At 37.0% G+C, this 21,924-nt stretch overlaps 4 protein-coding genes across 6 annotated transcripts; 1 reads left to right on the plus strand and 3 right to left on the minus strand.

Moving 5' to 3' along the window:
• Positions 1 to 2,011: 2,011 nt before the first annotated feature.
• LOC132190601 (protein ALTERED PHOSPHATE STARVATION RESPONSE 1) lies at positions 2,012 to 5,456 on the minus strand. Its single transcript, XM_059605638.2, has 4 exons — positions 4,562 to 5,456; positions 4,277 to 4,458; positions 3,160 to 3,383; positions 2,012 to 2,976 (listed from the first exon to the last, which is right to left on the minus strand). Exons 1-4 carry the CDS (start codon positions 5,265 to 5,267, stop codon positions 2,289 to 2,291), a joined length of 1,800 nt encoding a protein of 599 aa, XP_059461621.2. The 5' UTR covers positions 5,268 to 5,456; the 3' UTR covers positions 2,012 to 2,288.
• Positions 5,457 to 10,633: 5,177 nt separating this feature from the next.
• On the minus strand, positions 10,634 to 11,599 carry LOC132190583 (DUF241 domain protein (DUF241)). The gene has a single exon (XM_059605618.2). It carries the CDS (start codon positions 11,557 to 11,559, stop codon positions 10,645 to 10,647), a length of 915 nt encoding a protein of 304 aa, XP_059461601.2. The 5' UTR covers positions 11,560 to 11,599; the 3' UTR covers positions 10,634 to 10,644.
• A 4,647-nt stretch (positions 11,600 to 16,246) lies between these two features.
• On the plus strand, positions 16,247 to 16,674 carry LOC132190666 (transcription activator-like protein). Its single transcript, XM_059605704.2, has one exon. The coding sequence runs from the start codon at positions 16,265 to 16,267 to the stop codon at positions 16,535 to 16,537; it is 273 nt and encodes a 90-aa protein (XP_059461687.2). The 5' UTR covers positions 16,247 to 16,264; the 3' UTR covers positions 16,538 to 16,674.
• Positions 16,675 to 18,458: 1,784 nt separating this feature from the next.
• On the minus strand, positions 18,459 to 21,419 carry LOC132189199 (uncharacterized). Of its 3 annotated transcripts, none has more exons than XM_088519372.1 (3): positions 20,442 to 21,419; positions 19,500 to 19,882; positions 18,459 to 18,725 (listed from the first exon to the last, which is right to left on the minus strand). In XM_088519372.1, the coding sequence occupies exons 1-3, from the start codon at positions 21,012 to 21,014 to the stop codon at positions 18,722 to 18,724; spliced, it is 960 nt and encodes a 319-aa protein (XP_088375498.1). In that variant the 5' UTR covers positions 21,015 to 21,419; the 3' UTR covers positions 18,459 to 18,721. The 3 variants fall into 3 exon arrangements, with proteins under 3 accessions (XP_088375498.1, XP_059459786.2, XP_088375497.1); XM_059603803.2 differs by lacking the exon at positions 18,459 to 18,725 and adding an exon at positions 18,846 to 19,362 and having other exon boundaries at positions 20,442 to 21,404; XM_088519371.1 differs by lacking the exon at positions 18,459 to 18,725 and adding an exon at positions 19,176 to 19,327 and having other exon boundaries at positions 20,442 to 21,418.
• Between the last annotated feature and the right edge of the window lie 505 nt (positions 21,420 to 21,924).

Raw genomic sequence — 21,924 nt, forward strand, 5'->3', positions numbered from 1 at the left:
AGGTAGTTTAGGAGATTTTTCTTTATAGCAAGCCCACATGACTGAAATATCAAGCCCATATAGCTCAAACATTGACTAATTGATCCGAGTTCACCAAATAATTAAAGCACATAATGCTCTCTCGTACCACTCCCGAACGGCGCGTACCACATGAATCATCCATGAAAGAAAGGTTGTGTAAAAACCAACGAAAAACTGTTGAGGGTAAGTCACGATAAAAGGCGACCCACAACCATGTAAAATGGACCTTGGATTCTCTCCAAAACTCTGTCTAGTTCATTCGTAAATTTATTTTCTAAACACTTTACTAACTTAAGCATCAAAATTGTTAGGGATAAAATATGCCCATTTATTTATATTTATTTACCATTTTGACAGTGCCTATTCATATGGTGACACGTGTCACCATATGTTTATAAAGGAAGAAAGGGAGACCTTTCTCCAGAACTCTCTCTCACGTCTCCCTCTCTTGAGGAGACTCTTATTTCTCCATAGCCTCTCTCACTCCCTTTCAAATATCTCATTTTACACATACAAATTATCGAATATTATAGGCATATTATCATTATATATTTTTATCCACACACAAGATGCTAACTTAGGCATCGAAGAGTCTTTGGCCCCAACCGAAGACCCTCTGACTGTGTTCTTATTTTGCAAGAATACTATCGACGTACAGAAATCCAACTCAAAGCTTGATCAGGAGGAAATATCGCAGCCTAGCAACATCTTGGACCAAAAATTGCATCAACAAGAATCATCACTGATTAGCTCACACCGGCACACTTCTTTACTTACTTTTATGCTATTATGCAGGTACTTCCGACCATTTTGTATTTTCAATTGTCCATATGTTTAATGTATAGAAACAATTTACGTTAAAAATATTACTTAACAAGAGCAGCATCTAACCTAATTGTGAAAATAGTATGAAGAGTAAATATTTTAATTGCAAAATTGTAGAGAGGCATTTTTAGGTACTCTTCCATGATTATTGAATTTAGAACATGTCGAGGAAATTGAGGCGCAGTCTGTACCCGTGGTTATATATTCTCCGTAGTTTTAATTGAAGCAATTGAGAGTTTCCTCGTGACCTACAGCTGTCCAATGATCTTCTGCACCAGCAAAGGCCAGCACTTTTGAAAGCTTTGCATTCGGAATATTGACAGCAAGCTTGGATTCCACGGTGACCACTAACCAGTTTGTCAGTGTCAAAGAAAAAAATAAACATTTAAATTCACAATAAAAGCCAAATTCCTTTTCAACTTATCTCTTTTTATTTATTTTATTTCAAGAAGAAGTCGATAATTATCTATAACATTATCATCCTACTGAATACGGAAGAAACAAGGGAGTCAAAGGACCCCCGACGTCTATCCAATGATCCAAATCAAAGTAACATGTGCTTCTAATTTATTTATTTTATTTATTTTTTAATGTTAATTAATAGAAGCTAATGTTCATTGACCCTCTCTAGGCTGCCATATATGCAATATGTCTACCACGTCTTTTTCAATTTGGCTTGACACATTTCTAACCCACCTAGGGTACCACCTCCTTTCCTCATCCTTGTCTACTGGATTAATTGAACTTTGGACATATTGCGGACCAGAGTTTCAGAAAATTTAAGCAAGAAATGAGTGAAAGGGGTGTAAGTAGAAGGTTCCCAAGTTGATATGTTCCATGGAATTTAACATGTGTTTGGATTTCTTTTTTCTTAATGGTCTCGCTATATACACATACGACTATGAGGACAAGCTTGAAAGGTACATACGTAGGCACCAAAATCTAAATTGGCTTCTACATTTGATACAATGGGAAAGCTCAAGATCCTACTGCCTAAAAGGTCAAGCTCTGAAGTTAATATCATATTCTCATTCCCACCAAACCAACAAGGTCACTGACAAACAAAATCCCAATCAAGCATACCTTCTCTCATCAAGGTTTTTTTTTTCTTCCTCAGAGCTGCAAAGGCTGCTGAGGAACAAAGAAAGAAATGGGACAGCGAAGAGAAAGATAGGGATTGGAGGTCAATATTCACACCCTTAAATTAAAGAGATTAATAGGCAATAGAATCAGCCTCATTGACTTCGGCACAAGAAAGTTTCACCACCAATCAACTAACAACATTGTACAGAGAAGCAAGCCAAAATGTACCACAGATTTTCTCTAGAGATAATCAAGCTGGAAAATCATGATTGCCAATAGATAAGCATAAGAAAGAAAGAAAAAAAAAATTACCAAAAAATTACCTTTTCTGTAACAATTTATGAACCTAAACTGCGGTCTCAAACTTGCCTGTCTTCTTGAATGTGTACACAAAGCTCCTCATAAGCTTGCACAGAATTAGCTGTGAACCTATCCATGGCCGCAAAAATTTGTTTTAGGCCTGACATCAGACTATTTGTATTGGGAGTCTCACTCCGAGGCAGGACTGGACCCATTTTTTTCTCTTGAGCCTGCACCATCTTTTGTATCCTTTGCTCCTCCATCTCCAAGACTTTAATTTTTCTCTCCATATCCTTGTCTCCAGCTGCCCTTTGGTGCAAATCTACAATATGTGGTTCCAAGAGTTGATTTAAGCTCACAAAAAATCCCTGCATAGCTTCAATCACTTCCTTCTCTGAGACTCTATCCACTGCTTGTGACCACCGGTTACAGATTACAAACACAGTGGGTGCACCAATCCTACCAGGGGAGAAGGGCTCTATGCCGTCGAGTGTTTCTTCAGGTTCGTATAGCAGACATCTCAAAAGCCAACCATTTAAGGCTTTGACTTGTGCCTTTTGGGTGAAAATCCAATTGAAGAATCTGAGGCTCCAGTTTTGAAGCTCAAACTTGAGTTCAATGGCTGCTTCAAGATGAGCATAACTAAACTTCCCATTGGATGTAATGCCATCTAAACCTTTGCCTTCTCCAAATGCCTGGCACTGACACCTGTGACACTCTAGCATGGCTTTCCACATTCCAACTAACCTGAAACAAGAAATAGATGAGGGTTAGCCACCACAGATAAAGGCATCAGACAAAGATATCATCAGAAATAAAATTTCACTCATATGGTACAGTGGATTAGCAATCCCACAAAACCTCAACCAAATAAAGAAGGGTTTGAGGTAAGAAGCTATGTTCTCCTGCAAAGTTGGAATAATCACCTACCCCAGAATTAATTTATTGATCTGCTGCAAAAACTCTTCATCCCTCAACTTGTTTATTGTAATTGAAATCCTGTCAATAACCTGAATTGAAATTTTCATTTTAGTCGATAAACTCCAGATTAATGATCGAGTGGAGTCAATTTTATAAGCATCAGCCCTTTTTTCATCCATATGTTTCAGCTGCTTGCACTTCTTCTCATGAATTGTACGCAATTTTTCCTCAGCCTGCAAAATAATGAATACACTTCCAACTAGTAACAAAACAACTCATCCATGCAATACCATAGACAAAGGATGCAAGATGGCAGAAATAAAATCACAACATTTTCTATAAACAGATTAGAAACAATTTCTAGTATATCAGACTCCTATAGATAATCACCAACCAAATGAAAATTCCTTGTTCTGTTCTTATTGTTAAGACTTGGCTCTTATTGTTATCCTTGTTCTGTTCTTTTTTTGATAAGTAAAGAGAATTAATCGTAATGCCTCATGCATGATTTTAATCAATACTAACACTCCTTCTCACGTGTAGGCTCAAATTCCGTTTTAATAAACGAGATTCAACCTGTGAAATATTTAATTTAAATGAGGTGAATTGACAAAGTAAAAGTTCGAATTCAAGATTATGTCTTTAATATTAAGTTAAATTACCACTTATTCCAAAAGCTTAAGCTAGTAGGAAGAAATAAATTTAATCATTTAATCAATACTATAAAATATAGTTGAGGTTGGAAATAGGTAATATCGCCACTACTTAGTAATTGCTTCTTAGCCTGGGCAGAACTAGAGCCCCTGCCCTCCAAAATTTTAAAAATTCCTTCAAAATTACGTTTTTATGTAATACACTCTATAAGATGTTGTTTTCCCTTCACCCAATAACATAATTAACATTTTTCATGCTCAAAGAAGTGAATTGGAGTAGGAAATTCATTTTTTTTTTTTTTTAAAAAAAAAACAATTGGGTTTGTGCAGCTAAATTATCAATTTAGAAAAGAAAAAAATACACAATTATTGGAATAAATGACATAATTCCATTGTATTAATAATTCAGAACAAATTTCGAGTTGACTATTATTTAAACGACTGTATTGGCCATTGGGCAATCAAATGCGTACCTTGACTTCATCATAGAGCTTCTTCTCCCACATGCACAGCTTTTCCAAAATAGAAGAGATATTCCCAGAACTCAAGCCCATATCTTCGTTATCAGGACTGATCTTCATAACCAACGGTGACGGTTTCTCCACATCTCTTCGTGGCAAAGACGGAGCAATAGCATGAAAAACCTTGCAAGAAACTGCTTCACAAAGAGCCACCATACTTACATTTTATGAATTATACTAAAAAAAAAAAATATTACAATAAAATTAGTAAATTGAAAAAAAAAAAAAAACAAAAACCTTGATTAACGGCAATTTTCTGATGAGAGCGTAATATTCGGACCTCGATCAACTTCAAAACATCATTGCCAGATTCCGAAGCTTTATCGAACAGAGCCTGAATTTCTCTCATTGCTTCGGAGACACCTCGCGTGCAAATCGGGGTCTCGGACCGATCTTTCTCCGGAACGACGACGTTCTTCGCCGCATCTCTGGGTTTTTGGCGTCCCTTGGATTTCTTCTTCACCACGTCGGGCTCGAAGTCAGGGACTTCCTCTCTGTTGTCGAATAGCGGCTCGTACCGCTCGTAAGTGTCGAAGAAATTCAAGAAATCCCAGGCCGAGTTGCTCGGAGGCGGTGGCGAAGGTGCTCTGGTTTGGTAGTTGCGGTGGATTCGACCGAAGTAATCGATTTCTTTCTCTGTGCCCTCAGGTTCCGAATCAGAATTTGAATTTGAATTTGAATTTGAATGTGAAACGGAACGGGAGTGATCGTGTGGCGGAGAAGGTTGCGAAGGTTGGGGTTGATCAGAAGCAGAATCGTGGTCAGTGATCTGGGTAAAGAAACGGTGGAGAGTGGGGCCCAGCGACCTGAGCGACTGCATGTAGGCCACGTGAGCGTCGGCGAGGGAGTGGCTTTGGCGGAGCGCCTCCTCGAGGAAATTGCAGCGGTCACGGCATAGCGTCACCGCCGGGAGGTCGTCGAGCTTCGAGTTGCCGCAGCCCATGAGCGCCACGTGTAGTTCACGGTGACGGAGAGTTCTGAGACCCCCAAGGGTTTATAAAGTAGGAGGAGATTCAAATGAAGCCAACGATTTGGGTTCTTATTATAACGGTCTAAAATATGAATAGTGGAGCTTCGTGTCCGGAATGGCTTAATTGTGCGATTTGATTGCGTATTTACGCCGAGTGATTGAGATTAGCGACCGTGGGTGAGTGAGTATTTTGTTTCTACTTTGTAAGGGAAGGAGTGGCGGGATTGGGTGTTTGTCTAATAACGTCTCTCTTCTCTCTGATTTTTTTTTTTTTTTTTAGGTTTTTTGCATGGGTGGTTCTCGTTTTATTTAATTTTGCATGCAGGGTATAATTAAATTTCTTGTATAAAAAATTAAAATAAAAGAAAAAACTTTTGAAGGTCCCAAATTATATATAGTAAAGAGGATATTCAATACTCTTTAATTAAGGTTCAAATTATAATAAAAATAATAATTACAAATAATTTAATTCCAAAATATTGAGATTTTAGAGGAAAATAAATAGAAAAATGAGAAGTCACTTTAATGACACCCTAAAGCAGTAATTAAACTAGTAATTTGCGTGAACTTAAAACTAACATTTCGTTCATTAAATAATGTTTAGAATAAAATAAATTTCGTTTCGCTCAAATTAAACTACATGTAGCACAATACAAAATATGTCATCAATTGAAACCAAATATCTTGCAGCATAGATGAATTTTACATGTCATTTGCAAAATAATTAAGAGCAAAAGATAAGAAGAATGATTTTTAATTTTTGTCTTTCTTTCCCTCTAAATATCAGCTAAAGCTTTTGGAATAACTGATAATTTAACAGTTTAAAGGTTCTCGATTAGTTAAATGATAAATAAGGCATAATTAATAAAAAAAAAAAAAAAAGTGGTAACTGTGTATTGCCCAAATGATGGATCAAAATATTCGGCATATATTCCAATCCAATTATTCAAACGTGTGATTGTGGAATAATTGCAACACAACCCCACAACGACGAACTGTTGCTAACAGTCTTGTGGAGAAATTGACAAGCCAACGGTAAAGAGTTAGTTTCCAAAGCAAGCATAATGACTTGGTAAAGTTTTGTGCTTTAATTTACTGCTTTATTACTGGAAACATATAGCTGGCATTATTAAAAACCAGAACCGTGGAATCAGTAGAGGCCAAAAATGATTGAATTTTAAAGTCAAGTAGAAGATGAATAATGCATGTTCATCTGGATCTCTACGAAATAAACCAACCAATGATGCTTAAGAGTAAAGCTATAAAGTTTTTTGGTTTTTACAATCTGAAAAGATAAGCATAGATTCAGGACCATGATGGTGATTTGAATCCCATGAATTGATACCTCAAAAGGAGTTTTTGGGTGGAATTCCAACTCGATAATTTTTGTCTCTTTAATGTTGTTGCTGTTTTTGAGGGTGCGGGGGGGTTGGGAAGGCATGGGCATCGTCCTGTTTTGCTTGCTACATCCAAATTCCTAAGAAAAGCTGCATGTCCCTTTGTTTCTAGTTTCTACCGTTTCATATAACGTTAACGTTAAGCGGTGCGTACGTACGTGACAACTACTGTGGCAGTTTGCTTTAAATATTAAACCATTATTTGTTTTTCTTTTTGAACAATTATTGCAGTTGCAGACTGACACAGTTTCAACTAATTTTTGGATGAGATTTTGTTTTTAAAAATAAAAATTATAAAATAAAGATGGGTTGAGACCGGTAATTCAATATTGTAGGATAAAAATACAGTGTATAACTGTTGGGGTTAATCCACATCGGTTGTGGAATGAGCTAATGGTCAGTTTATAAGTGTGAGGGAAAGTCTTATCTCTTGAGCTAGCTTTTGGGATGAGAAAAGCCTAAGACCACCCAACACTAGTATTATAACTCAAGTAACAAGTCTCGACCCAACAGTCCATAGGAGAAACGGATTGTCGTTGCTCTGACTCAGGGGCCGATGTGTGGAAAAGGCTAGTGGTCAATTTATAAATGTGAGGGAAAGTCTCACATCTTGAGGTAACTTTTGGGGTTGAAAAATGCCCAAAACCACTCAACAATTACATTACTTTTCATTTGGCATTCACATTTTATGAAAGATTAATGTTATAGCCTACATATAGCACACTTTTATCTCATTTTGCTAACAACATTCTTTATTTTATTATTATTATTATTATTATTTTACAATAATTGATTGACACTGTTACTTTAGGAAAATGAGATAAAACCGTGATTTTTAACATTTTTCTTTGAGTAATATTATATACCATACATATTTTTATATAATTTTATCTTACTATATTGACATGGCATAGTTTAGTAGCCATTGAATTCTTTTTAAAAATAAAAAATAAAAAATAAAAATAAGGGATAATCCTTGGACTACTAAGCCATGCCACTTCAGTATATGGGATAAATGTATGGGATAAATATATGGTATATAACATTTTACTTTTTCTTTGTGAAAATGAGTATTATGTGGAATGAAACATGACATTCCATATTTTAGTGGTTAATTTGCTTGATAATTATCACGTGGACAAGCGTCGTATAGATTGTTAGATAATAGTCTACATTTTAGCAACTGATATAATAAATGTCACACAGGCTACAATATTAATTTGTAAGAAATTTATAATAAAAATTGTAATATTGCTATATGCACCTTTTCTTTTTTTCTTTTTTATTTTTTATTTTTTAAGCAAAGAGGGAAAGGGGGAAAGGAAATATTGCTATATGCACCTTGATAATATGTATATATACTTTGTCTTGTCTTGTAGATATATACCTAATTTGCAGGTCCAGACACACAGAGAAGCCCAAAGTGGTCCTTTTAATTCGGGCCATGTTCTTTTTGGAGTGTTGTTATTGTGTCTCCGTTGACACAAAAAAAGTGGGTAAAGTTTGCAGAGAGTAGAGACGTTTGTGAAGTTTTTGAATTTTGGCATGGCAATCATGGAAATGAATGATTATGTTGTTTTATGCATCCATGATTTGACATCAAATATCACAATTTAATCTCAAATGGGGATTTGATAGTACTATTGGATCTACTCAAAGTAGCCAAATTCAAAACTCTGATGATCATGTGAGCCTAAACGGGCTTGGCTCCCTTCAATTAGTGAGCAAATAAATGAGCATCCATGTCAATTAATCCCCATTACATGATTACCTAATTACCATACATAACTATATATATAATACGAGATATTAATACAAAAAAATTGAACAAATATCTTTTAACCCATTTGAATGACAAATGAAAATGTCATCTGATTGAGATTGGAGTACTGTTCATGTAGTCCAGCCTCCACGCTCCAACGTAGGCCTGCAGTGTGGAGGCCCAATAGATTCAAGATTCACTACAATTTCACATATTAGAAAGTGCTTTTTAAAAAATTGTGATTTGAAATTTTAAAAATCGCATGAAAATTACAAATTCGAACGGACTCTAAGTACCAGTGAAATAGATGAGATGACATAATAAAATCCCTTATATTAAGCTGAGGATAGTGTGAAGCTCACTTGCTCTAAATAAATAGGTCCCACATTTTAAGTTGTTAGTAGCGCCTCTCTCTTATTGTGTAGATAGAGCGGAACAAGATTCCTATTAGAATCACAATGAAAGAAATGCTTATGTATATAAATGTTTTGATTAGAGAAGTTGTGATCTTTATTATTTGAACAAAAAGGAGGAGGGAAGGACGGCTTTTAATGAATAGAAATAATTAAGTTCAATTATTTCATGATTGTAGAGCTCCCAATCATGGGCTTTGGAATAGTGCCTGCGATGAACATCGAGGGACCACTAATGGGTCTCTTTATTCTCCTTTTGTTGATAGCAAAACTTGCCAAGCCCTTAACTAAAATTGGCTGTAAATGCTGCTACAGAATCCAACTTTCCATACACAAATTGAAAGGAATATTAAGCAAGCATGGCCAGTACATATATATAAAATAATTAGAGGCTTTCTGGTTTTCTTATAGCACTCCTAATTCCTCGATCAGCTGCAATTCTAGTGCAGATCGAAGCCATGAATGAATGTAAGGAATGATTGGCTTCAATTATAGGGTTTTACAGCAAAACCAACTATTTCTTAATTTATACATTAATCAATTCTGTCTAACAAACCATGTGCTGTTTTCCTTCGACAGGTGATGTTCAACAACGTGGCCATTACTTTATCATCTTCTCGATCTGTGTCTTCAGCTTTTCGGTGTTCGATCGCATAATTATTTTGTGATGCCGTGTTGTACCGTTGACGCCCATTTGCGTCTGCTTCAATGCAGAAATATTTTTCTTGCTTGGCTTGCAAAAATAAAATATTTTTCTTGTAAAGGAGTACTCGTGCTGAAATTTTTTAAGATTAATGTGGTTTATGGGTACTTACTTAAGAAATCAATAGTAGAATTATGCCGACGGGCAAGTCCTTAATTAAGTCCTCTATCATTGTCGGTCTCCTGTACACATGATACAACATAGAGTTATAGTTATATCAACAATAGTAGAAAAAAGAGGACGGACGTGACACCCCAACTTGTGTCTGGCACAGAACACAAACCAAAGCCTATATTGATTATGAAGTATGGACATTAAAATGATCGAGGGATATATATGTATTATACCCAACATTTGAGGTGGGTGCAAAGTTATCCCATATTGTTTGAAAGAACAGGATTGAGCTCTAAGCTTTTCTATGTTCACCGCGCAAACTATGTGGATTTATCATGTGACACAAATCCATGACCATGATATTTCCCTTCCTTTAATAATAGTTGCTAATATGTCTTTACAAGTTTGTGACATAGCTTTTGGAAATTAAATTAATGAAACAGTGTCGTTTTGATGTACAATTCTAAGACCTTGCTGTATAGTGTTCAAACTTTTGAGTTTTTTTTTTTTTTTTTTTTTGGAGCTTTTAGAAATGAATAAATTGACATCCGTAATACTAATGAGAACATAATTCTCATGTGTATTTTTAAAATTGCCTGTTACATACTTAAAACAGATGTGAGAGTTTAATTATAATATTAAAAATGCATGCATGCTGTAAAAAAAAGGTGTTGATTTTAATGAATTGGGAATTAATATAGAGGAAATTAAAGAAAAAATGTGATCGATATATATTGACGAAAGTAATGAAGAGTCAATCTGATCAGTAGCATTTGTAATCAAATCTTTAAAAGACAATTAGTTTACAGAAAATATCAACTGTACATAAACCATATATTCATTAATTTCAATCTCCGTTCACCCATGGACCTAATTAATCTTTAATTTTCATTTCTTCTGCTCGTAGGAATCAGAAAAAGAAAAGAAAAATATGTTATATCTTCCTACTCTTTACTGCATGTTATAGTGTGAGAATGTTGAGTAGTGAAACCCTTGCGTTGATCAAACTCCTAAACACTCTCTCACTACCATTTTCAATACCACCAATGCAGCCCTCCAAATCCTGCATTTTCTTCAAACCCATCCTCACCTCCTCATCGGCTTGCTTTCTCAAACCCCACAAGCTCTCCACCGCAACCTGTTGAAATTCTTGAATACCCTCCTCCACCCTCACTTTCTTTGCCTTCTTGGATAACCGTATCCCCATCCACGAAGATTTCCTCGGCGAAAACGACGCCGCAATTCCGTTGAAAAGCGCAATCGAAACCAACACACTCACTTCAATGACATCTCCAATAACGTCCACCAACTCGGCGTCTCCGACGACCGGAATATGCCCCGGTGACGGTCCTGTAACCCCCCCGACGCATCGTACGGCGGACACGAGCTTTCCCATTTCCTTAGCCATTTGCTTCCGAGATTTCACGTACAAAACAACCCTCGACTCGTCTCTCTTTCTCACAGCCACCTGCACCGCCGAATTCTCCTCTTTCAAAGCCAAAACCAATGTTTGGAAGATCCCATATACGTCAACTAGACGAAGAAAATCCTCTAGGAGCTTCTCGACCCACTGGGGCTGACAACGTTGTCGTAGCGTTTCTTGGGTCTGAGGGAGTTGAAGAATGTCGTCGAGGTAGTCATTGACGTTTTTGAGACGGCTCAAGCCGTCGCAGAGCCAAGCCGAAGTTCGGGTGTGGGGATCGGAAGCCCAGGATTGGAGCTCGCTGATCCCATCCTTGAGGTGGGAGATCAAGGGGTGAGATCTGCATGGAAGACTGATGGACCTGATGTGGTGAGAGATGGGTGGCTTGGTCGTCGATGGACGGTTGAGATTTTTGTTAGGGAATGAAAGGGAGCGTCTAAAAACGCCAACCATTGTAGTTTCTGATGCACTCAAAAATATCTTTTCTGCAAGTTTTGTGTATGTTTTTGTGCGTGGTGAAGAGGAAGAGATTGGAGAGGGTATATATGGAAGGGTGGACATGTACAACTAAGTCGCACGAGGAGCTGAGACTGGATCCGCGAATAAATCCAGGCTGTTTGGGCGAACAACTGGGAGATCAGGGACTCTACTATTTCGAGAGGGGACACCACGTGGGTTTGACACGCTGGCTTTCTTAGACTGTGGGGTCAACTTCTTACATCTCCTTGGGGCCTGGGCTGTCCAAGTGGCAAAAGGCACAGCCAGCTAGCATGGACCTAACTCTCCATTTCATTTGAAATGAAAAGAGAATCATTTAGGCAAAAAGGTAAGACTTAATTATCATTCTTTTTAAAAGATGAGTGTAATCTTGTTTCAATTTTTACACATTTTTTCAAATTTTCAACAAGAACAAGCTCATGTTAAGGAGTTCTGGTAATTTAGAGCGTTAGGATTTAGTGTTATAGAGTTCGGGTGAAAATAGGTCAACCTTGTTAGGAAGATTAATAAATAGTTTACATTTGTGTTAATCCGCATAAGTAATTACGGTTATGAATATTGATTATCAAGTTAATTTTGTCATAAATTTAGTTGTGAAAGTGTATAATAGTTGATTCTTGTAAGATATGAAATTGTGTTAATCTACTCCGAACAAGCATTTGTGTCAACTCAATTAATCATTTATATTAAACATGTTGTATTCATATCAATAGAACACGATCTATTTATTAAACAAGTTATGTGAGTCATGTTGTGTCAAGATTAAGAGGTTGGACACAATTAAATAAATAAGTTGTATTCGTGTTAACCCATATATTCATTTACCTATTACTCAACACGACGTAAATCCGAGACATAGATTGTCCTTCTAAAACCAAAGAATCATATAATTCATCACTTACACAAAATCGAACACCCCTTGGAGGAAATTTCTTTGTTAATTAAGCTTTTTACCCATTTTTTTTTTTTAAATCTTTAATCTATTAAAGATCTATTGGGTCTAGGTGCAACAGAACGGGAGGTAAGATTCCAACCGACACTCATTATCTTTCTACAAAAAAAAAAAGTCTACAAAAAGAAGACTATTAATGAGTTGGGCCAGTAACGGTTTTCAAATCACTTCTCTACTTTTCTCAATAATTTAAAATACAAAATATTTTTTCAATTGTGTATCTCACTGAAGAACAATTTCAGTGCAATCGGCCGGATAAGATGATAATTCATTTTGTCGAAGGTCGGTCTCCAAATGGTTCAAAAATAAAACGAAATGATGAGGGGTTGGGTACATGAATTATGACAATAATCAATTATCTTTTTCTACCAAACCAATAATATTATATATAGGACATGGCCCATGGGGGTTTTGAGCTGTCGCTATGACACAGCCGGTGCTCTATGTAACAGCACAGTACTGGTTTTCTGACCCTTGTTTTGATTGCTACCCTGCTGTCTGTCGGTTTTCTGTTAACGCGTCTCGGCTCGTGGTCGTGGGTCGTTAACAATTTGAAACTTGAAGAAGATTACAACGGAGTTCAATAATAGCTTTGTTGCAAAGAAATTTGCAAAGAAAGCAGACGAAAGTTTCCCCTTTTATCTAATGTCAGCCTCATTTTATAACCGATTTTGCGGTAACAGTCTGTCACATGTTACATTTTCATTAGAGACTTTCTTGTCACAGACTCGCAAATGTTCTTTACATTTCCTGACTTTTATATGTAACAGAAAATCATGGATACAGTTAGTGACATGTAAAAGAGGGGATCTAATATGGTACCATGCAGTTATTTTCGAGTCGGTTAGTCGATGGACCGGGTATCGGATTAAAAAATTATATATATATTTTTACTTTCACGCGAGCACGCTCATTAGCGAGATAAAACTCCATTTACTCTCATTTTAATATATTATTGAAACTAATTAAAATAACATTTGAGTTGGTGGATATGAGAATGCTATTTATGATTTATCCTTCTCACAACCCCAATAAGAATTCTTAAACGTGGTAGCTAGCTCTGACCTTTCAAGCTGACTAACTTCCACGCTGTATTATTTCTGATTCCTCAAGGTTTCTTATTTAGTTAATTGACTAAGCTCCCCTGGTTTTGGAATTCAAGAAAATTGCTAGGGTTCTAACGGACAGGACAGATAAGGTTGGAAGAAGTTGTTCTCTTTGAGATAAGAATGTGAAATTGGGAGTCACGAGATTCTCTGTCCCTTAATTTGGCCTAACTTCAAACGGTGGTAGCATGCGTGGAACCCTGAAAAGTTTTCAAGGGATATACACGTTTTTAGTTTTATTTCTGTTGAGGAAGAAATCATGATAATTATCATATGGCATTGACTCAGCCCACGTGCAGATGATTAGATGGTATCTTCACCTTCCTTTTCTACAAAACTGTTATGTGAAGAATAATTTGGGTAGATTAATTATTAATTAGAGGCTTATGCCTCCTTTAAATTCACGTTTTTATTAATATAGACTAATTACATACTGATGATGAGATCAGTAATATTCAAACTTATGATAATTTTTTTTTTTTTTTAGTAAAAAGGATAGGCCGAGGAGATTAATTGTGGCTAACTGATGTAGCGTGACTTAGTAGGCTGCAGCGAAAAACAACAATAAAGCAGCGGATAAGTAATTCCAGATCTTGAGTCTATCAATAATCTAAAAATTCTTCTAAAAACAATAGATACTCTCTAAAGTTTAAAGGAAAAGAGGAATAAACGACTGAAAGATAAGATAGAATAAACGACTAACAAATAAACCTAATAAAAGACTAAAAGATAAGATAAGCCTTGAATTCCAATCTACATCACTATCATACTTGGACGTAACCATAGTAGCACCTACCCACTGAGAGCCGCACAAGAGGAGCTTAGATGGTGGAAACCGTAGGCATTCTTTTAAGACTGAGTCATAGCTTGATCTAGCCCCACCAGGACATCAATGAAAATCTAAAGTGACTAATATTAATCAGTCATATGCGGGGATTCAACTTATGATAAATTTAATCTTAAAATAATGCTAATAAAATTAATCCAAATTAATATCTATTTTTTATTTAATATAATTTTACTTGATGCCACTTCTAACTTATCTCAACATTACTCTATCAACAACACTGTAATTTTATCCTGAACTTGCTTGAAATTAGATAGTTTGAGAAATGACACATCCTAATCCCAACAAGTTTATTTTACTAAAATTTGACTTGACCCGAATTATTTTGATGCTATATCATTCTGTGACCAATAAAATGGCCTAGCCATTTACCAATAAAAAACAGAGAGATTAGATTTTGTCTGTGGAATTTTTTATAGGAATGGGCTACCAAATCGTGAATTACAAATATATCAGCCCGCCCCAAACCAACGCTTACAGTTACAGCCTACAGGGAACCAAAGCTGGGCTGACATGAAGCCCACGTAAGAGGCTTTGGGTTGTTCCAGGTCAACATTCGAATGAAACCTACAGAGGAGGTTTTGATTTTGATGTATTTAGGGCTTATTTGGAATTGCGTTTAAGAGATTTAAAAAACAAAATGTTTTTAACATTAAAAAAGTCCGTTTAAAGAAAAAAAAATACTCGTTTGATAAAAAATAAAAAAAATAAAAGCGCTTAATTGTTCAAAAAGCCTAAAAATGACTAAAAATCACTTTTGACAAAAGCTTAAAAATGAAGCTTTTGCCCAAAAGCTTTTTTGATTTAAAAGCTCTATTTTTCAAACATAATCTCAATCAGGCTCTTAATGATATATTCGGTGTGAAGTTATACGGTTGTATTACTGGAATTAATATATAATTTTTTATTTTTAAATATAAGTATAAGAAGTTTGTTAGACTCCCCCCCCCCCTCCCCCTTTTTTTTTTTTTTTTTTATTTATTTGCATTTTGGGGACTTATATTTAATTTTAATGTGTCTCATAACCTGAAATGAAAGAATTAGGAGGGGATCATTTCATTTTGAATCTAAATAGAACAAGTAGGTTAAAGAGACGAGAGAATTAAGGATACCCACCAGAAAGATTAACCTATCCGTGCTTTATTAGCTTTAAACTTGGGTATTTCACATAAGTAACGCTAATATTATACCTCATTTTATCTTAATTTTATTGGGTTGATGCGGCAGTACTCATTAACTTTTTATTTTTTTATTTATTTTTTAAAAAAAGAAAAAGAAAAAACAAGTGTGGATGTGGTACCATCTGTTCAGTGATATTAGCATGATTCATTCAGATTTATTTTTTAAATTATTGTTCTCTTTTCTCAAAATAAAAATATTAACAAACAACTTAAATAAAAAACACTTGAAAAAAAAAATTACTTTTATATAAATCAAAACATTCCTTCAACCAAAAATAGAAGAAATACTACATAAAATACGGTAACGAACTGTATAATTTTGATAAGAATAGAGCAGCCGAGAATTCAGTAAAAACTTGATTATTGGCTACGAATTACCACCAAAACTTTTCATTGGTACCTCGTACTCGCTTAAAAGGCACAAAACCTGGGGTGCCTAGTTGAACCACAAGTGGCAACAAGTCGAGTTGCCACACAAACTAACGAAAACTACGTGTCGTTCAGCTAAGCGTTGAAGTAGCAGCACAAATACCCAGCGAGCAAGATTGCACTCAAGTCGCACCGAAAGAAAACGATGGAGAAGGAGAGAGATAATGGAAAGGATGGCGCTGAAAAGCAGACACAGTCGCCCAACATCACACCGATGAAGCCTGTGACCCACGATGCCTACGGTGGAGGGATGTACGGCACCGAGCCCGGGCAACAGAAGAACCCCACTAAGCCGCCTGCGAGTGAAGCCCAGAGTGCTGATGGGCCTGCTGAGGCCACCGCCAAGCCCAAGCACACCCCTCCGCCTTCATCCGGTGATCGAGACATCGATATCACCGGCCAATCTTACATTCAATAATTATTAATTAATCACTGTTTCCTTTTTCATATATAGTCCATGTGTTCTAGACTTCTAGTTGGTGTTACTCTACTTTTTTCTGTGTAGTGTCTCCAATGCTTTTTTAATTTAAGAGTGTATATTTTTTAATTTCGTAATATTACTTGTTATCAATTAATTTTTGTTAAAATATTTAGTAAATAGGCTTGTTTGGGAAGGCAATTCTTCCCAATTCTTCTCAACTTTTTTTCTGTAGGCACTAACACTCAACTCAAGTAAGAAAGATTTTTTCAATCAGGAAAAAAAAAAAAAAAAGGCTCAATAGTAAATCAAACAACCTGATCTGGTCAAGTATAGTAGCCCATTCAACCCAACAGCTTCTCATGCTCTATTACATGTGTTTTTTTTTTTTACTTTTTAATTGTAGTTGTATAGTCTATTACATGAGTTTATTCTTTAGATTTCAAGTGCACGAGCAAGGTGGATTAATGCATTATATAGAATACGGTTTCACGTGGTCTCATTGGCGGTTTCAGGCTTCATTTGTCCTTACTTCGGATGATGTGGTCCAAACTTTGGACAAAAGTTTAGTGGATGCTTATTTATTTTTAGTGGAGTATGTGTTTATCAAGCATACGGGATAATTACATGCATTTGATTATTTGGGTGAGAGGTCCATTTGGATGGGAGTATTGCTGATTTATCTTTAATTATTATTTTTTTTCTTTTTTAATCTTGAATTTTTTGGTTTGAGTAATATTAAAGCGAAATCATAGCCACCCACATGCAAGCAAACCCATCGAAAGGGAAAAGTATAAGTGATGCAGGTGGAGAATCAAGCACCTTTAATTGCTGTTTAAGTCTAATGATGTGTGAAAGTTTAGAAAGTAATGCTAACTTCTGGAATCCCATAAATGCATGGTGGTGACAGCATTTATTGCGGTTGGCTTGGTCTACTTTTAAGATTCGTTGGCCTTCACTCTCATTTATCACTTGAGTTTGATTGCGTTTGTCACCAGGCAAGGACTAGCATTAAGGAGTTAATCCTCTCTCTTATGGGAGTCACGGATATGAGAGCTCAATCTTGTCGGGTGTGCTATAAGGTAACTACAGTCTACAAAGAACTGCTCATTACAACAAATAATTGGACCACTTTAATGATTATATATAATAAGCGGAGGAAAATATTTCTTAGCCACTACTTGTGTTACAACAACTTCATTTGCCACACACTTAGGTGAGACAGTCTGCATTGACAGTAGGTCTGCATTGACAGTAGGACGGTGGAAGAAAATATTTGTTGACTTTATAAAAATGAACCAACCACAATTTTATTTATGAGAGAAAAGTGAAGAAAGTTGTTTGCTAATCACTTTGAAAATAGGTTGACATTTTTTTTTTTTGCTAGAAGAAATAAAAATAAGGAGATGTTTGCCAAAAATCTAAAAATCTAAAAATCTCATTCTTGCCAATACTCATATTTTCAAACGGTCACTTGTTTTTCTCAGTGGTCATATTTACCAAAAATCAAATTTCAATGTCCGTCCATTAATATCATTGGTCAAATATCAATATTAATTTTCATTTATTGAGTGTATTTTGTCAAGCAATTATCTACTCAAAATATACTATAGACAATGCCTATCTACAGGACCTGTTATATAAAAATTCTAAAGCAATCAAAGGGTAACTACGGCAGTTTCTTATTACACCAACAGCTTCTTTTTTTCTGAGATCTTCGGACTGTCATCTATCATTTGCCCACTTCTTGCTTCTAGAACCAGCCCTATATGAATTCTTCCCACTCTAGAAAGGCTCTCCCCACTTTTATGGAGTGGTCCCTTGCTCTTCAAAATCTACCCTTAATTGTGGGGAAGGCTTTTCACCGTCAATATTTATTTCACCTCTTTCACTTGATCGCCTTGAAGAGAGAGAGAGAGAGAGATCAAATATTGTTAAACAATATATACAAAAATTTAATAGTTAAGAGGTTCCAGATCCACGCGGTTGGCCAACCGTGATCCGGGATGATGAAATCAATGATCCACATATCCTCTTTAATCCAAAATATTTTACAACTTGACCGATCAAGCACATGACTGATGACTTGTTGAGTGGTCTCTATCGTCACCGATTACGACAATGATGCCACCACTCCACTTATCCAGAAGCCCCTCCTCGATCAGGACTGATGCGATGAGTTGTTCAGCTGTTTACACAAAAAGTTGAAAAAGAATATACATGAATTGTATTCTATATATTTAACTTAAGTCAGCATTCCACTTCTCAGCAAGAATGGCTACCGGCTACGTGAAGCGGAAGAAGAAACTAATATTAAAAATTCAATAAATTTCATACAGTATTTATTTTTATATATGTGTGTTTACATAAATTCCGACACCTCCAAAAATACCCCCTAGCTCCTCTCTTTTTACAATATAACCGTCCAAACAACTCAAGCCAACCCCCCAAGCCTACAAATCTCCTCCGGCTGCGGAGACTCCCATTTCCCGGTCATCCTCCTCTTCATTTCATTGAAATCTTCTACACACTGCTCAAGTGACAGATCCCTAACTCGCTTTCTCGCCCTGGCGAAATTCTTCCCAGCGATTCTGTCAAAGATTCTCTCCCACCCATTCTCCCACTCCCCGTGAGCATCACATAGCCGAAGCGTCCCGTTCCCCCAATCCGTCCAGCTCCACCATCGGTTCAGGGACGACATCACGCTCGCCACGCAAGAACCTTCACACACCGGCGTACAAGGCCTGCACTTGGCCCCGCTCAGTGGGCCCGGGCTCGAAAGCGCGGCCACTGGAACACCAAAATTGTTCGGCGGGAAAGAGTACCTATGGCGACATTAATTAAAGTAGAATAAATATAAATGATGGTTTATTATATATTATAGACTCGATGGAGCATTAATTTTTTTTTATTATATTAACATTTACTTATCCTCTGACTAGGGATAATGGTTCAACGGTACCTGCGGTCCGTGACGACACAGAAAGGGAGGCGCTTGGTGAGGTAGGGGACGCCCCGGGTGGTGAGTTGGGCTCTGAACGAGGTCTCCGAGTTGAGTTGCTGGAACCCGGCCGAGTCGAGCTCGGGGATGAGGGAGAGTCGCGAGAGAGCCACTGTGGAGGTGTTGAGGTCGCCGACGCCGAGCCGGTCGTTAAGCCCGCCGTAGGTGGATCCGGGCGGAACCAGGTACTTGCCTGGTACGAAGTTTCTCGGGTGGAGCGGAGCGTTCCAGTACCCGTCCACTCGGGTCCGTACTATCCAGTCGTACGTGAAGTTCTTTCGCTCTTGGTGCGCTTTGATCATGGTCAGGCATCCCTCAACGAGGTTGAAGTATTGCAAGAGTCCCTGCAGAAGAAAGCCCATTTGATGAAAATACAGGAAACGAAGGAGGGGTGTTTTCGGAACTTTGGAAATAGGAAAGTACGCGTGGAGGAAATCAACCGTCACTACACACGTAGGTCAATCAACTAGTTTTTATATGAACTAAGCGTGCTGTGATTATGCTTTGCGTTCTAGAATTTTTTGTTAGTATTTTTATTTTTATTTTTTAAATCTTTTCAAACAAAGTCCAATAATTAAGTCCCACCCAATTCAATTTTATTTTATTTAAACAAAGGCGACTAAAAAAATAGGGAAGAAAGAGAATATAAATTTTAAAATTATTGATTGTAAACCGACATTAATTAACAATTTTCTTATAAACATTCTTTGTATAAAAAACAAATTAAAATAGCAACACACAACTATACCCTAATACCCGGGATGTTCTCGACGGATTAAGAAACAATTAAATCTTAATTTGTTCTGATTTGTCAAATCAGATACCTAAACTTAAAAAATAAATTGAGAAAGAGACTAACTATTAAAAAAAAAAAAAAAAAAGAAGATGAGGGAGATGAAGAACCTGGATGCCGTTGGGCGAGTTCGCCGCCGTGAGAACGCGGAGCTGCGACTCGGTGTACGGTAAGGGTTTGGGCTCGAAGATTCGAACGGAGGCGAGCCTGGGCGCGCTCTTCAGGAGGGAGAATTTGAACGAGTTCTGATCGAGCGGGCTGTGCAAGAAAAGATCGGAATTCGGATACTCCTTGAGAATCTTATCAACTATCGAGGGTCCGGAGAGCTCGAACCGCCGGGCCCCGCCGACCAGACACACCGCCATTCTGGACCGGTTCAACTCATCCTTCCTCTTCCTCCACCGATTCACCGCCGAATCGCTCGGATTCTTCACCGCCCGACTCGGAGTCGCCGGCGGCGAGGCGGAGGTGTTGAACGTCGTGTTCCCCGGTAGCTGGAATGTATGGCTGAGAATGAAAGATCGGAGAGGGGCAAAAGAGGACAAAGGATTCCTAGGGTTGGCGGAGAGCGAAACGAACAAGAAGAGAAAGAGCGGAGGGATTATGAGGAGTAGAAGCCGCCAATCAAGATCCGATACCCTTCGCGAAAATTGCATGGTGATTTTTAAACCGTTCTTTAGCATCTCTTCCACCTTTTCCTGGACTTGGCTTCTCCCATTAGAGAAAGAAATTCAAATAACACGCGTCAAAGAAAAATCTCAAAGACCTGTGAATACGAGTTGGTTCGAGGCAGATGGCCCGGGATTTTGGCGTGAAGAGATTCAGTTGTGGGGAGATATTGGGGCTTGATCAGGGGTGCTTTTGGGAATTAGAAGGTCAATGCTTTTTCAATAAAGTCGGCAACCCACAGAAGCGAGTTTTTAGACTCCTGGTGCTTTACAACTACCCTTGCTGTTTTTGTAAGTTCAGGTTGAGCCGGCCGAAGCAAGCGGCCCAGCTTAATGTAACGTGGTAGTGTACATGAAACTATTAACAAATAACAACTATCTTTTATCGTGAACCGTTGATGTATAACTTAATCACTGGACAAAAATCATGTGAGGTGGTAGGAATTCAAGCGACCTTCTTCCTCTCTTTGTTTTATTCACAGCCAGTCAAATTTAACGGTCTCCTTATTGTCAAAATGATATACGCACATCCAATAACACTTTTTTAGCCACTTTTATTTTTATTGATATTCTGGTAAGGCCAAGTTAGAGTATGGTTTATTTGAACTTGAAAAGACACTTGCAGTTTTCACCATTTAAGTCTCTCACGTACGGCTTCCAGTGAATAAGTGCTACTATGGTCACGCCCAGGTAAAATAACCACAATTAGTCTCCCCGACCTACCATTTTGCTCATAAAAAATAAATAAATAAAAACACTTAAAAAAAAAAAAAAAACTCTAAGATTAATGTATGAGAATTTTTTATATGACTTACAAATCCAACTCAAATTCAAAATAAAAAATTAGTGGGTTATAATTTTGTATAATGAACAAACTTAACCAATATGTTGATTTTAAGTTGAGGTGAAGCTAAGAGTTTAGTAA

The sequence above is a fragment of the Corylus avellana genome, chromosome 9 (assembly GCF_965113065.1).
Source record: "Corylus avellana chromosome 9, dhCorAvel1.hap1.2, whole genome shotgun sequence".
NCBI lineage: Eukaryota > Viridiplantae > Streptophyta > Magnoliopsida > Fagales > Betulaceae > Corylus > Corylus avellana.